The sequence below is a fragment of the Marmota monax genome, unplaced genomic scaffold, assembly GCF_021218885.2.
Source record: "Marmota monax isolate L192 unplaced genomic scaffold, Marmota_monax_Labrador192_F-V1.1 WCK01_AAM20220418_F8-fsc00038, whole genome shotgun sequence".
Lineage (NCBI taxonomy): Eukaryota > Metazoa > Chordata > Mammalia > Rodentia > Sciuridae > Marmota > Marmota monax.
In genome coordinates, this window is record NW_026692498.1 from 9109722 (window position 1) to 9126487 (window position 16766).

At 36.9% G+C, this 16766-nt stretch overlaps 1 protein-coding gene across 6 annotated transcripts in view; it reads left to right on the forward strand.

Annotated features, from left to right (window-relative positions):
* The first annotated feature begins 2012 nt into the window (after positions 1 to 2012).
* Positions 2013 to 16766, forward strand: part of LOC124093178 (steroid transmembrane transporter SLC22A24-like) — a 57834-nt gene continuing 43080 nt past the window's right edge. For 2 of the 6 annotated variants that reach the window (XM_046445465.2, XM_046445467.2), the window contains exons 1-2: positions 2018 to 2681; positions 3488 to 3591. In XM_046445465.2, the coding sequence (XP_046301421.1) occupies positions 2280 to 2681; positions 3488 to 3591 (506 nt within the window). In that variant the 5' untranslated portion in view covers positions 2018 to 2279. Of the gene's footprint in view, positions 2682 to 3487; positions 3592 to 16766 lie in introns of all 6 variants that reach the window. The other 4 variants (XM_046445466.2, XM_058579551.1, XM_058579550.1 and 1 more) reach the window with 4 other exon arrangements.

A 16766-nucleotide genomic window follows, 5' to 3' on the forward strand; every position in this document is an offset into this window, starting at 1 on the left:
TTCCACTATTATATGTAAGTATAATGCACTAATAAAAACATTTTTAAAAAATTGAAAAGAGAAGCCATATGATCCAGCAATTCTACTACTGAGAATATACCCAAAGCGCATGAAATCAGTGTGGAAAAAGATACCTGCGTGCTCATGTTCATTGCAGCCATATTCATAATAGCTAAGAAGTGGAAACAAGCTAGGTCTTCATAGATGAATGAATGTATAAATATAATATATATTCATATATATACATATGTATTCATTAAGAAAATGTGAAGGAGGAGGGTTTCAAGGTGGGGGAAGGGGAGGCAATGGAATGTGGAGTAATGGGGATTGAAATGGAGCAAATTACATTTCATGCATGTATGAATATGTCACAATAAACTCCACTACAATGTATAAGGCACTGATAAAAAATATTTGAATTTTTTTAAATGCAAGAGCCTAAAACTTAGTGGAATGAAAAAACAGAAATGAAATCCTGACATTTGCAAAAACATGGATGGATCTGGAGGTCTATATGTCAAGTTAAATAAAACAGGCCCAGAAAGACAAGTATTGCATATCATACATATAGAGAATCTTAAAAATTGAGAGTACAATGATGTTTCCAAAAGGTAGGGAGAATGTAGTGGAGAGATGGCAAAAGTCTGATCAATGTGTACAAAATGACAGTTTGATGGGAGTATAAAATTTTGGTGTGCTATTGTACAGTGGGAAGACTATAGCACACAATAATGTGCTGTACATTTTAAAAGTTATAATAATAATAATTTTAATAGTTTTCACCATGAAAGAAATGATAAGGGCTGGAGCTCTGGCTTAGTGGTAGAGCACATGCCTGGCATGTGTGAGGCACTGGGGCTGATCCCCAGCACCACATTAAAAAAACCTACATAAACAAAAAGTATTGTGTCCATCACAACTAAAAATATTTTTAATAAAAGAAATGGTAAATGTTTAAGGAAACAGATGTTTGGCCTGATTTAAATACCATGCAATGTATACATGTGTCAAAACACAAAAGGGTACACAAAATAGGTACATTATTAATGCTTTTATATATGACTTAAAACATTTCATTTAAATTCTCAAAAAGTCATTTCCTGAAAGAATTTGTGCATTCTGGACAGAAATCTGCATTTTAAGATGTTGCACAGGTGATGGATTTAAAGTTAAAGAATAAAAACCTCTAGTTTGCATAATTAATTCCAGATATTCTGTTTGGTTGCTTGTTTTGGTTTTGTTCAACCAGTCCAACTCCTCCTATTATTACCCTGCATGTTCTTCACCTTTGGAATATCCTGCAGGTACAGTTATGTCAAACCTTTTTAGAATAATTAGGTACTTATAATTATGTACTTTCTTGTTCAGAAACTGTTCTTTTAATCATTCATTGTCTCAGGAATTCTCCTTCACAAGTTCAAAGTTTTACTTCTAGAGGGATGACTCTCCTGTCCCATTCTACCAAGGAATCATTAAACATTTTCGGTGAAATTTTTTATGTATCTATCTCTCACTAACTGGAACATAAGACCTTCTAACAGCAAACTCATATACTGGTTCCAAATTTGTAATTAAGCACATAAATATACTGATATAAAAGGCCAAAAATGCTATTTGAATAAATTAATAAATCTGACAAAATAAACTATGGCATAAAAGTACTGTTTCCTTCCTCCCTGTCCCTTATACTTGTTTCCATATTTTGAAAACTTTAAAATCACTGTCACTATTTAAACTGAAACAGAATGAATTTCAGTTACCAACAGTCAGCATTTACATTCAATATCTCATTTTCCTTTATTTTAACCAAGAATATTTATCAGTAACTTCTAGTGAAAATTCAGTCCTAACTAAGAAAAGCCATGCTCTATTCTTTACACAGTAATATCAGAAAGCTTTTTACTTTTGAGGTTCCAACATTCCTTTTCTAAAAAGGACAGATCATTGAAAGGTATATTTAGGGTCATGTGGAGATTACACCCACTGAAAGTCCATGGTTGACTTCTCAGAAAGCTCAAAGATCAGAATCATTCACAGAGTAATCTTTTAAGCAGGTTCAGTTGTCAGCAAGTAGAAGTCTCTTTGCCAAATATTTCTGTAGCTTTATTGAAACAATCTGCCTGCCTAAACCCATTATTCTGCAGCAGTGAGTCACAGCCCATCAAGGAGAAAGTTGAATGAGGATCAACACATTATAGGTCTTGGAAAAGGAAGCATTTTCTCTTTCCGAATTTGCCTTCATAAAGTGGTTCCTTAAGGTGATCCCCTGTTCAGCCTAAATGCCCTTTGAAGAGCTCCTGGATCAAGCTGGAGGCCTGGGGAGATTCCAAATCTTTCAGCTAGTTCTCTTTTGTATCACCAACCTCCTAACATACCCACACATTGTACTGGAGAATTTCACTGCAGCAATTCCTGATCATCGCTGCTGGGTCCAGATTCTCGACAATGACACTATCTCTGGTAATGAAACCAGAAATCTCAGCCAAGATGCCCTCCTGAGGATCTCCATTCCACTGGACTCAAACCTGAAACCAGAGAAATGCCATCGCTTCATCCATCCCCAGTGGCAGCTCCTCCATATGAATGAAACTGTCACCAACACAGCTGAGGCAGACACAGAGCCCTGTGTGGATGGCTGGGTGTATGACAGAAGCTACTTCCCCTCCACCATCATAACTGAGGTAAGGTGCCTCATCCAAATATACTCTTTGTATGATCAAAGAGTTTGGAGGTAATACCAAGAAAAAGCTTGCTTTATACATTTAGTCCTTCTGCAGGTAGCAATTGCTTATCTACTTACTCTTCGATGCTGTGGAGAATGTACAGTATTGGAGTTAATGAATTGAACAAACAAAACATATACCTATAATTATCATTTAATCTAGTGAGAAAGATCTATAATTTTAAAAGTATTCAAATGTTACACTGTCAGTGGTTCTCAATACTTGCTGAAAAACTGACCCTGAGAGCAAATCTGGGCATAGGATCCAAACACTAATTTTTTGATGTTCTATAAGTGATTCAATGTGTGGCTGAGGATGAGAGATATTGTAGTAGTTGAAGTATGGACTGCTAAGAAAAGTCAATGCAAGACCCTAAGTCACTTACATGATGAGAAAAAAAGATAGGGTTTAAAAATTTTTGGTAACTGTATTTTTATATGTTTTAATTATAGTAGCTGAAGAATGTGTGTAATGGAATAAAGAGAGTTGGCGGCCTGAAGCTAAATATGAATAAAGACATGAAGAAAAAAGGTGCAGAATATTGGAAGGTTATTAGGCAAGAGAGAGGCAAGTGCACTTGAAGCGCTAAAATAAGTGAGGAAGGGCGACCAGGGGAGAGTGACTGTAGGTGAAGCTGGATATTGGGCAGGATCCACAAAGCAGAGATCATATGTGGGAGTTTGCACTCTGTTTTCACTGACTGCAAAGATTTTAAAGGCTCAAAACCTTCTAAAACTCCACTGTGCTTTTTTATTTTCCTCCAGTGGGACCTGGTTTGTGAATCCCAGTCATTAAAATCAGTGGTTCAAACTCTGTTTATGACTGGGTCACTGTTGGGAAGTCTGATATATAGCCTTCTTTCAGACAGGTGAGTGTCACCTCACTTTCTTTTGGACTGTTGGTAAAATTAAGTATTCAGTACATACTTATTTCTTTATTTATGAAATCTTGATAAGGTCTCTGTGCTTTACACTGAACTGTGTACTGGACTCACTTTCTGACTCCAGGAAACTAAGTATTAGCGCTTAATACATACACTGGAAGTAAAAATTTGTTGTGAAAAATTAATTGTTCTGCATTAAGGAGGACAGAAAAGGGTATGTCTATCATACTAGTTTCAGGGAGCAATTTTCAGAGCAAATCCAGAATGTGAGGTGTATGATTAACAGTTAGTTCAACAAAGGGAAAGAAAGGAGAGTCAGGGAGAAGGCACTTCCATGATTAAAAGTATGTTCCTGGTCTTGGCAATATTCTGAACCATCTAGATCCTGTAAAATAAATGAGCATAGATACTTTTATACTGGCCATCATTTCACACATGCAGTGTAGGCACACATACAGAGGTAATCATCATTATAAAATATGAATCTGAGGATTGAGTAGCACTGTGGCCCTGATGGGATGGTAAGTCACTGGACCTGTAACCTGGATGCTGGTCCTTGTGAAATGACTTTAATAGGTAACATTTGTAACCAGAAAAGTTAATTATTAAGAAGTTAGGAGGATGAAACTTGGAGGTGAGAAGTTTGTGGCTTCTAGCTCCCTGGCAGAGCTACAGAAGGCAGTCAACCATGGCTCTCATCCATGCATGTCTCCCACAGGAACACTGATGGGGGTGCTGATTCTGAAAGCCACCTAGTATTCTCAGTTCAAAATTGTGACTTTGAGCATACAACAGATAATTGGGTGCCTGTATGGCTTTCTAGATCAGAGAGTTCATTTTCCCCTGGTTTTCAAGTCTCTGTACTACCAATTTATACTGGAGAATGAATAAACAATACCATTAAGTGAAAAATACGAATAAGTAAGTTTTCTTTGAGCATAGATTCAGGTTACTATCCATAAACAGTAGAATAAAAATATACTATATTCATATAAATTTCTATTGAGCCACAAGAAAGAACAAACTACTGCCACATGCAATAACTGGAGCAATATTACATAACCCAGGACTACATAACACATGATTTCAAGTTCCATGAAGATCAAAGCATACAGAATAATATATGGCATTAAAGTTCATGATATTAGATATCTTTGGTGAGAATGGTGTCCAGGAGAATGTTTGAGAACAACAAGTACTTCATGAGACTGATGTTCTATTGGTTTAGGACTGGTTAAATAGATAGAGTGGTTTTGTGAAAATAATTAAACTTGTAAACATTTGTTATCTACACTTTTATGTTTAATGTAAATTTCAGTGAAATGCTTAATAAGGGATGTAACAATGGTAGGGATGTGACTATTGGATTAGGAGTATAATTTGATAGAAGGCAATAGTAGCAGCTAGGAAATCAGTTGTAAAAGTATTAACTTTAGTACTGATGACAGAGATTTGTAAGATGGCCCTTTCAGATCTAAAGTAGTAAATGATGGAAGGCAGTAAAGAAACTTACTTTATTAATTATTTTACTTCACAAATTTAGGGAGTACATTAATTTGGTGTGTTTATATACATTAAATACATACAAACAGTGTGTAATTATCACAACAATATGGTTAATATTTCCATCACCTTAAACATTTAAAAATATATATAAACACATAATAATTGTAGTATGAAGTACTATGTGATATTTCATTATGAGTATACCATATATACTGATAAAATCCAGGTAATGAACGTTTATTTCCATCTCCTTATCAATATTTTGGTATACAGCTTTCAAGCTCCTCTCTTCTAGTGATGCATAAAATATACTATAGGTTATTGTGAAGTATAGTCACCCAGCTTTGCTGTAGAACATTAGAATTTATTACTGCCATCCACTTGCTCTTTGGTGTCAATTATTCAACTACCTTCTACCCCCCCCCCCCACCTCTCTCTGCTTCTAGTACCAGAAGTTATGGAGTTCAACACCCCTATCAAATGAAGGGACCTCTGCATTCCTGACAAATAACCACCCAGATTCTCTTAGAAAACTTTAGAGAATGTGTAGCTCACATTTGCAGCTAGCATTTGACATGCGTTAATAACACACATTTCATCCACACATTATGTTGACCTGTGTCTTCTCAACCTTGAAAATTTTCTGCTTTTCTTACCCAGGTAATATCCAGTGATTTTCTGTCATACATGGAATAAAACCCTGAGTTTTTTTCAAGTCTTGCCATTCTGCAATATGGTTCCTGCCTCCCTTCATCACCTTGTCTACCTACTTCTCCATTCTCTGCTAGTCTTCAGAACATCTAGCTGGATTCTACCACATGGCATTTACATTTTCTCTTCCTTCTGCCTATTTCTTTTCCCTGTACACTGTTCAGCCCCACTTCTAGGTACTCAGATTCAAATCTTTCCTTCTGAAACATCTCTTCCCTGACTCCCTATTTAATGGTACCTCTACCCAAGTTACTCTTGTTGCAATTCCCAGCCTTTAAATTTAATGGGTGTGTGGGCTCTCTCTTGTCCAGCAAGGAGGTCCATAAAACAGGGTAGAGGAGTGTGTGGCTGTGGAGTCACTAAACAAGTTCTCCAGAGACCAAGCAGGAAGCAGGTCTGATTTTATTGCACAGTTACCATGTATTTATACTCGGGCAATAGCTAAGTAGATTACAGGTAGCCACCAATGCAATTTCTGATAATTGTCCTTGCAGCAACCAATTGAGGAGTGGGCCATGGAGCAAGCACAGGCCTCACACCTAAGTCCTCAAACTCAGATCTGTGCCTACAGGGTAAACAGTTTTCCACTCACATGCCTAGCATGAGGGAAGTGGCCTGCCACTCAGATGCCCTTAATGTATGTGATGTATGCAGTACTCCATGCATTTATCCCCACAAATGGGAATTTTATTACTTTGCCTTTTAAATGTCTTATTTCTCCACTGAGTGGTAACAAGGACCATTTTCAGCCTATTGAAGTATCCCAGAAGAAAATGATAGGAGTATAAAGTAAGTAAATATCATGGAGATGGAATGATGGAGATGGATTTGGGGAATGTTTTAGAAGTAGAGGAATCAAGAACTTCTGGAGATTAAGATTATTTTCCATTATTATAGAGCTTCTAGTGAGAGAAATGGAAGAATCAAAGAGGATATAAGCTTCTAACCCCAAAATATGACTAGACTCCAGACTTAATTCACTATAGAAGATGGAAGACAATTAGAGAAGAAGTGGAGAAATGTGGTTGAGAAAATCAAGAAGTCTGTTTTTGACTTGCTGAGTGGAGGCTATTTGGCATTGTTTCAGTCAGCTTTTTTGGTGCTGTGACTAAAATACCCAACAAAAACAAATTTAGAGGCTCTTAGGGCTCACAGTTTCAGAGTTCTCAGTCCATAGGTGGCTGACTCCATTCCTTGAAGTATCATGGTGGAAGAATATGGTGGAGGAAAGTATTAGCCAGGAACATGGCACAAAAGAGGGAGGGAGGGAGAGAGAGAGAGAGAGAGAGAGAGAGAGAGACATAGAAAACACTCTCCTCACCAAGACAAAATATAATCTCCAAAGGCATACCACCAGTGACCTATCTCTTCTAACCACATGCTACTCAACTATAGTTACCACCCAGTTAATCCACTCAACTGGATTTATGCACCAATTAGTTAATATTATCATAACCCAATCATTTCACCTCTGAAATTTCTTGGATTGTCTCACGCACATCAACTTTTTGGGAACAATACATGGTGGTGGGCACGGAGAGATCAAGTCTCTGACCTCTTCAGCTGCGCGGGCATAGGGAGTCTTAAACCATCTAAATGCTGTTTGCTCAGGATTACTAGGCAATGCTGAGCTGACATGGATCTGGGGCGAACAGTTTGCACCTCTCAGAACACACACGGAGCCCAGATCAGCTGAATTCAAGCTCCCGTTTGCCTGCATCTCGGAGACAAACCACTGTGACTCAGCGCTAAACGATCCTGCTGAAACAACTGGTCAGCCCTTCTGAACCTGCGGAGGTAAATACCAACCGAGCCTTCATAGGCAGTGGCCACAGGATTGAGACAGGGCTTGGGAGAGCCAGTCAGGACCCACCCGTTGCATCGGTCACCCAGCAAAGGGAACGAACTGTCGCCATTCGCATGGGATACCACCATGGCAGAAAACTGACGTCACAAGAATGTGGTGGAGGAGATAACCTCATTGAAACCCGCAGTGGCAGGTGTGTAACCCCCTAACCTTCCCTCTACACACAGCGGGGAAACCTCAAGGGCCCCTCCCAGCTCTCCCGTGAGCGCGAAGGTCAGACCGAGGGAATCAGGAGTGGCGCGGGACCCGCCGCGGGGGACCCCAGGCTACCACTCCCACCAGTGCTGACAACTGAGGTCTCTTGCACCAGCTACTGGGCGCATGGCTACCGGAAGGCAAGCAAAATACCCTGAGGGTTCTCAGCCCCAAGCTCCACAAACTTAGGGTCTGAGGGAATGGCAAATAGGGAGAGTGTGCCCAATCATTCAAGAAAATAGGGCTCCAGGGAGCAGCAGACCTGGCATGTAGCCAGTATTGTGGTGAGCATCACCGGTGAGTGGGGCCTGGCTGGAGGAAAAGTGGGGAAGTGACTAGACACAAGAAAAGGCCCTAGGCACTCAGTATTGGAGACCCGCCCAGTCGGGGAGGAGGAGCTGCTGCACGGTGATTGGTTCCTGCGTATTGAGAGGAGAAGCTTGGCCCAGTGGGCACAGCTCCACCTACTTGGAGAGAAGTTAATCAAACTCTAAGACTGCATTTTTAAAATTGTTTTTTTCATTTTTTAAATTTTTAAAAATATTTTTTTATTATTATTTTTTATTTTTTATTTTTATTTTTTTTATTATTTTTTTAAATTTTTTTCTTTTCTACTTTTTTCTTTTGTCTTTTCATTTCTTTTCAATTTCCTTATTTCCCCTTCTTGAATTCTACCTGTTTACTCTCATTCTCTTTAGTGACTTCTTCCCTTCCCTTCTAATACCTTTCCTCCCAAGCATCACGATGTTGTTTATGTGTAATTTACTAAATATGTATAGGTCAAAGTTCCGAGGTGTTATATAGTGCTACCAAGTCCCTAGCTACCCCCAAATACTCCAGACCATTCTCCTGTTAATATCCGTCGTCAGTAGAGCAACCCTCCAAGGTTGCCAAGAGATACCACCCTCAATACCATCACATCATTTGACCTAAATAAAAGTCCCAAGACCAAACTGCAGACCGCTATATGCCATCAGAATCCGTACACAGTTTAGGAAATGAATGAATCTGCATTAAAGTGCAACAAAACTCATCATCTCTAGTCATAGTCTCCCATCACAAAAGAGAGAAGCCAGAGACACACAAAACCAAATAAATTTATAGGAGTAAACAGTAACTCAGCAGTCAAACAGAACAAGAAGTAACATGAGCAGCATGAAAAAGCAAGGAGGAAAAGGAGTACAAACAATGCAGTGCAGCCTAAATATTCAGGAGGACCTAGAGGCATCAGAAAAATGGTCAAATAAAGAACTCAAGAAAAACCTTAGACAGATGGAATGGAATCTTAAAGAGGATATGAGACAGCAAATTCAAACAATGAAAGAACACATTGAAAATGAATTACATAAACAGATAAAAGAAGCAAATAAGCAGATTATCAGGAGATAGAGATTATAAAAAAAATCAAACAATAATTCTAGAAATGAAGGAAACTATAAACCAAATTATAAACTCAAATGAGAGTATCACTAACAGAGTGCAGCAAGTAGAAGCCAGAATGTCAGATAATGAAGACAAAATATATCATCTTGAAAACAGTCTAGCCAACTCAGAAAGGCTGGTAAAAAATCATGAGAAAAACATCCAAGATATATGGGATAACATAAAAAAACCAAACTTAAGAGTCATTGGGATAGAGGAAGGTATAGAGGTTCAAACCAAGGGAATGAACAACCTGCTGAATGAAATAATTATAGAAAACTTTCCAGAAATAAAAAAGGAAACGGATGTACAAATTGTAGAGGCATACAGGACACCGAGATACAAAATCACAGTAGACCAATGCCAAGACACATTGTTATGAAGATATTCAATATACAGAACAAAGAGAAAATATTAAAAGCTACAAGAGAAAGGAGGCAGATTACATTCAGGGGTAAACCAATAAGGTTAAGAATGGATTTTTCATCACAGACGCTGAGAGCGAGAAGATCCTGGAAGAACGTATTTCAAACACTGAAAGACAATGGATGCCAACCAAGAATTTTGTATCCAGCAAAATTAATCTTCAGGTATGACAACGAAATACAAATCTTTCAAGATAAACAAAAGTTAAAAGAATTTGCAGCCAGAAAACCAGCATTGCAAAGCATCTTGAGCAAAACACTACACGAGGAAGAAATGAAAAACAATAACCAAAACCAATAGTGGGAAGTAACTCAGTAAGGCCAGAGGGCAGGAGGAAAGCTAATCGTGGAGAAACAAACCAAATTAAAAAAAAGATAAATAATCAAACATGGCTGGAAGTACAAACCATATGTAAATAGTAACTCTAAACGTTAATGGCTTAAACTCACCAATAAAGCGACATAGGCTGGTAACATGAATTAAAAAAACAAATCCAACAATATGCTGCCTCCAGGAGACACATCTGTTTGGAAAAGACATACACAGGCTGAAGGTGAAAGGTTGGGAAAAAACATACCACGCACACGGTCCTCGTAAGCAAGCAGGGGTGGCCATCCTCATATTGAATAAAATCGACTTCAAGACTAAGTTAATCAAAGGGATAAGGAAGGACATTATATACTGTTAAAAGGAACCATTCACCAACAAGTCATAACAATTATCAATATTTATGCACCAAATAAGTGTGCTGCGACGTTCATACAACAAACTCTCCTCAAGTTCAAGAATCAAATAGACCACAACACAATAATTATGGGTGACTTCAACACACCTCTCTCACCATTGGACAGATCCTACAAACAAAAGTTGAATAAAGAAACTATAGAACTCAATATCACAATCAATACCTAGACTTAACTGACATATATAGAATATATCAACCATCATCTAGTGGATATACTTTTTTCTCAGTAGCACATGGATCCTTCTCAAAAATAGACCATATATTATGCCATAGGGCAACCCTCAGTAAATATAAAGGGGTGGAGATAATACCATGCATCTTATCTGATCATAATGGAATGAAACTGGAAATCAATGATAAAAGAAGGAAGGAAAAATCCTACATCACATGGAAAATGAACAATATGTTACTGAATGCTCAATGGTTTACAGAAGACATAAAGGAGGAAATCAAAAAATTCTTAGAGATAAATGAAAATACAGACACAACATATCGGAATCTATGCGACACAATGAAAGCAGTTTTAAGAGGGAAATTCATCGCCTGGAGGTCATTCCTCAAAAAAAGAAAAAACCAACAAATAAGTGAGCTCACACTACATCTCAAAGCCCTAGAAAAGGAAGAGCAAAACAACAGCAAATGTAGCAGAAGACAAGAAATAATTAAAATCAGAGTGGAAATCAATGAAATTGAAACAAAAGAAACTATTTTAAAAATTGACAAAACTAAAAGTTGGTTCTTCGAAAAAATAAATAAGATTGACAGACCCTTAGCCATGATAACGAAGAGAAGAATAGAGAGAACTCAAATTACTAACATATGGGATGAAAAAGGCAATATCACAACAGATGCTACAGAAATACAGAAGACAATTAGAAATTATTTTGAAACCCTATATTGAATAAAATAGAAGATAGTGAAGACATCAATAAATTCCTTAAGTCACATGATTTGCCCAGACTCAGTCAGGAGGATACACACAATTTGAACAGACTGATATCAATGGATGAAATAGAAGAAGCCATCAAAAGACTACCAACCAAGAAAAGCCCAGGACCGGATGGGTACACAGTGGAGTTTTACACAACCTTTAAAGAAGAATTAATACAAATACTTTTCAAGTTATTTCAGGAAATAGAAAAAGAGTGAGCTCTTCCAAATTCATTCAATGAGGCCAACATCACCCTGATTCCAAAACCAGACAAAGACACCTCAAAGAAAGAAAACTACAGACCAATATCTCTGAGGAACCTAGATGCAAAAATCCTCAATAAAATTCTGGTGAATTGGATATAAAAACACATCAAAAAAATTGTGCACCATGATCAAGTAGGATTCATTCCTGGGGTGCAAGGATGGTTCAATATACAGAAATCAATAAATGTTATTCACCCCATCAATAGACTTAAAGATAAGAACCATATGATCATCTCAATAGATGCAGAAAAAGCATTAGACAAAGTACAGCATTCCTTTATGTTCAAAACATTAGAAAAACTAGGGATAACAGGAACTTACCTCAACATTGTAAAAGCTATCTATGCTAAGCCTCAGGCTAGCATCATTCTGAATAGAGAAAAATTGAAGGCATTCCCTCTAAAATCTGGAACAAGACAGGGATGCCCTCTATCACCACTTCTATTCAATATAGTTCTCGAAACACTAGCCAGAGCAATTAGACAGACGAAAGAAATTAAAGGCATAAAAATAGGAAAAGAAGAACTTAAATTATCACTATTTGCGGTGACATGATTCTATACCTAGCAGACCCAAAAGGGTCTACAAAGAAACTACTAGAAAAAATAAATGAATTCAGAGAAGTGTCAGGATATAAAATCAATATGCATAAATCAAAGGTATTTCTGTATATCAGTGACAAAACTTCTGAAATAGAAATGAGGAAAAACACCCCATTCACAATATCCTCAAAAAAAAAAACCACAAAATACTTGGGAATCAACCTAACAAAAGAGGTGAAAGATTTATACAATGAAAACTACAGAGCCCTAAAGAGAGAAATAGAATAAGATCTTAGAAGATGGAAAAATATACCCTGTTCATGAATAGGTAGAACTAACATCATCAAAATGGCGATATTACCAAAAGTTCTCTATAGGTATAATGCAATGCCAATCAAAATCCCAATGGTATTTCTTGTAGAAATAGAGAAAGCAATCATGAAATTCATATGGAAAAATAAAAGACCCAGAATAGCAAAAGTAACTCTAAGCAGGAAGTGTGAATCAGGCGGCATAGCGATACCATATTTCAAACTATACTACAGAGCAATAGAAACACAAACAGCATGGTACTGGTACCAAAACAGGTGGGTGGACCAATGGTACAGAATAGAGGACACAGAGACTAATCCACAAAGTTATAACTATCTTATATTTGATAAAGGGGATAAAAGCATGCAATGGAGGAAGGATAGCATCTTCAACAAATGGTGCTGGGAAAACTGGAAATCCATATGCAACAAAATGAAACTGAATCCCCTTCTCTCGCCACATACAAAAGTTAACTCAAAAATGGACCAAGGAGCTTGATATCAAATCAGAGATCTGCATCTGATAGAATAAAAAGTTGGCTCTGATCTACGGATTGTGGGGTTGGGCTCCAAATTCCTTAATAGGACACCCATAGCACAAGAGTTAATAACAAGAATCACCAAATGGGACTTACTTAAACTAAAAAGTTTTTTTTCCCAGCAAGAGAAACAATAAGAGAGGTAAATAGGAAGCCTACATCCTGGGAACAAATTTTTACTCCTCACACTTCAGATAGAGCCCTAATATCAGGAGTATACAAAGAACTCAAAAAATTAAACAATAAGAAAACAAATAACCCAATCAACAAATGGGCCAAGGGCCTGAACAGGCACTTCTCAGAGGAGGACATACAATCAATCAACAAGTACATGAAAAAATGCTCACCATCTCTAGCAGTCAGAGAAATGCAAATCAAAACCACCCTAAGATACCATCTCACTCCAGAAAGATTGGCAGCCATTATGAAGTCAAACAACAACAAGTGCTGGTGAGGATGTGGGGAAAAGGGTACACTTGTACATTGCTGGTGGGGCTGCAAATTGGTGTGGCCAATTTGGAAAGCAGTATGGAGATTCCTTGGAAAGCTGGGAATGGAACCACCATTTGACTCAGCTATTCCCCTTCTTGGACTATTCCCTAAAGACCTTAAAAGAGTGTACTATAGGGATACTGCTACATCGATGTTCATAGCAGCACAATTCACAATAGCTGGACTGTGGAACCAACCTAGATGCCCTTCAATAGATGAATGGATAAAAAATGTGGCATTTATACAAAATGGAGTATTACTCTGCACTAAAAAAATGACAAAATCATGGAATTTGCAGGGAAATGGATGGCACTAAAGCAGATTATGCTAAGTGAAGCTAGCCAGTCTCTAAAAAACAAATGCCAAATGTCATCTTTGATACAAGGAGAGCAACTAAGAATAGAATAGGGAGGAAGAGCATGAGAAGAAGATCACCATTAAATGGGGATGAGAGGGGGGAGGGAAAGAGAGAGAGAAGCAAAATTGCATGGTAAAGGAAGGAGACTCTCATTGTTATACAAAATTACATATAAGAGGAATTGAGGGGAAAGGGGAAAAACAAGAGAGAGAAATGAATTACAGTAGATGTGGTAGAGAGAGAAGATGGGATGGGAGGGGAGGGGAGGGGAGGGGAGGGGGGATAGTAGAGGATACGAAGGGCAGCAGAATACAACAGACACTAGTATGGCAGTATGTAAAAAAGTGGATGTGTAACCGATGTGAATCTGCAATATGTATACTGAGTAAAAATGGGAGTTCATAATCTGCTTGAATCAAATGTATGAAATATGATATGTCAAGAGCTTTGTAATGTTTTGAACAACTAATAAAAAAAGTGCCAAAATCAAACATTGGCGAAAAGACAGACTTTTTAACAAATGGTGCTGAGACAACTGGTTATCCATATGTAGAAGAATGAAACTAGACCCTTAACTTTCACCCTGCACAAAAAAATCAACTCAAAATGGATCAAAGATCTAAGAATTATATCAGAAACTATGCAACTCCTGGAAGAAAACATAAGGTCAACAATCTAATACATAGACAAAGGCAAGAACTTTCTCAGTAGAATCCTTAAAGCTCATGTAATAATGCCAAGAGTTAAAAATTGGATGGCATCAAATTTAAAAATTCTGTACATAAAAGGAAAGAATTAGAAATGTGAAGCAAAACCCTACAGAATAGAAGAAAATCTTTACTAGCTACTTTTTTGAGAGAGGATTCATATTTAGAATATATAAAGGACTCAGAAAACTGTACACCAAAAAAATCAAATAACCCAACTAGTAAATGAGAAAATGAAGTAAGCAGACAATTCTCAAAATAAATACAAATGGCCAACAAATAAATGAAAAAAAAGTTCAACATCATTAGCAATTACAAAATGCAAATCAAAGCTACACTGAGATTTCATTTCACATCAGTCAGAATGGCAGTCATTGAGAATACAAATAATGATAAAAGTTGGAGAGAACATGGAGAAAAAGGAACACTTTTACACTGTTTGTGGGACCATAAATTAGTATAATTGCTATGGAAATCAGTATGGAGGCTCCTCAAAGAGTAAGAATGGAATCACTATATGATCCAACTATACCACTCCTCAGTATTTATCCTGCAGGAAGAATTAGCCATCTTCCTACAGAGACATATGTATACCCAGGGTTACAGCAACACAATAGCCAAACTATGAAACCAGCCTAGGTGTCCATTAATGGATGAATGGATAAAGAAAATGTGATATATATATATATATATATATATATATATATATATATATATATATACATACATACACAATGGAGCTTTATTCAACCATAAAAAAATGAAATTGAGTCAACCACCAGAAAATGGATGGAACTAGAGACCACTACATTAAGCAAAATAAGTCAAATTCAGAAGGTTGAAGGTTTTACATCTTCTCTTATATGCAGAAGCTATAAAGGCAAAAAGAAAAAAATGGGGTGGATCTCATGGAAATTATAGAGAGATCAATAGAGGAAAGGGACCAACGGTTTGGAGGAGTAAAGCACTGGGGAGTGCTATTGGCCAAATTATATCGTTATATTGTGTGCATGTACGAATATTAACAACAAATTCCATCAGTATATACAAATATAATGCACCAATTAAAAATGTGAGAAAAAAGAAGTCATTCCTATGTATCATTGATGTGGAAACTAAAAAGAAAAAAGATGATCTGAAAGCAGAAGATGAACTATTACAGACTAGGAAGTGGGCCAGGGGAGCAGAAACAGGAAAGGGAGGGAATTAAAGAAATGGATGGACATGATTAATACACAATATATATCTGTATGGAAATATCATAGTACATCTCAATAGGTTTAATGATAAATATGTTAATAATTATAATTTTAAAAAACTAAGACAGCACCACATTAATAAATAAAATAAAGGTATTGTATCCATCAAAAAAAAAAAAAACTTTTTGGGAACAGCTCACATTTGTTCACATCTAAACCATAATGGACATATACATGTAAATTCAGGTATCTAGTTGTACACGTACATTTGGGTCATAGAAGAGTTCCAGGTTATGAATATCTTGAAATTTTCTATCACACAAATATTTATTTAGTTAGAGGAGTGAGGATAGGAAAAAAATCAATACAGCACAGTGATACAAAGTAGTTTAAACCTGCCTAAAGCAATAACACACCATGTGCACCATTTTACATCACTGTAACTGAACAGGTCTCAGGTGATCAGGCAAGTTTTCCAGTCCTGACATGTTTCTTCTTCAGATTTCAAATACATACAAATTTATTTATTATGTACAGTTCAGTATCCATCTATACTTTTCTTCATTTTACTCGAGGATACTGTCTTGTCATTCTTCTCATCTACAATGTCTTTATTGGTTTGGGCAAAGACCCTTTTCCTTGTGTATTCCCATTCATATTCATGAATTCCCATTAATCTCCATTCCCATCCATCATGACAGAGAAATGTCTCATGTGTTTACTATTTCTCTTTCTACATGATATGAAATATGTAATGTTTTGAGTATGATAGTTTTCAAGTCTATATAAGATGTATCTTTTTTGTCTAATCTCTTTATTACTTTTCTTGATATGGTTCCACATGGCATCAAAGTCCTCTACCATGTGCTTTGCTGCACATTCTGGCATCACTCTCAGATTAGCAGGGATGCTTACATCTGTGATTTTTGTTGTTGACTAGTAT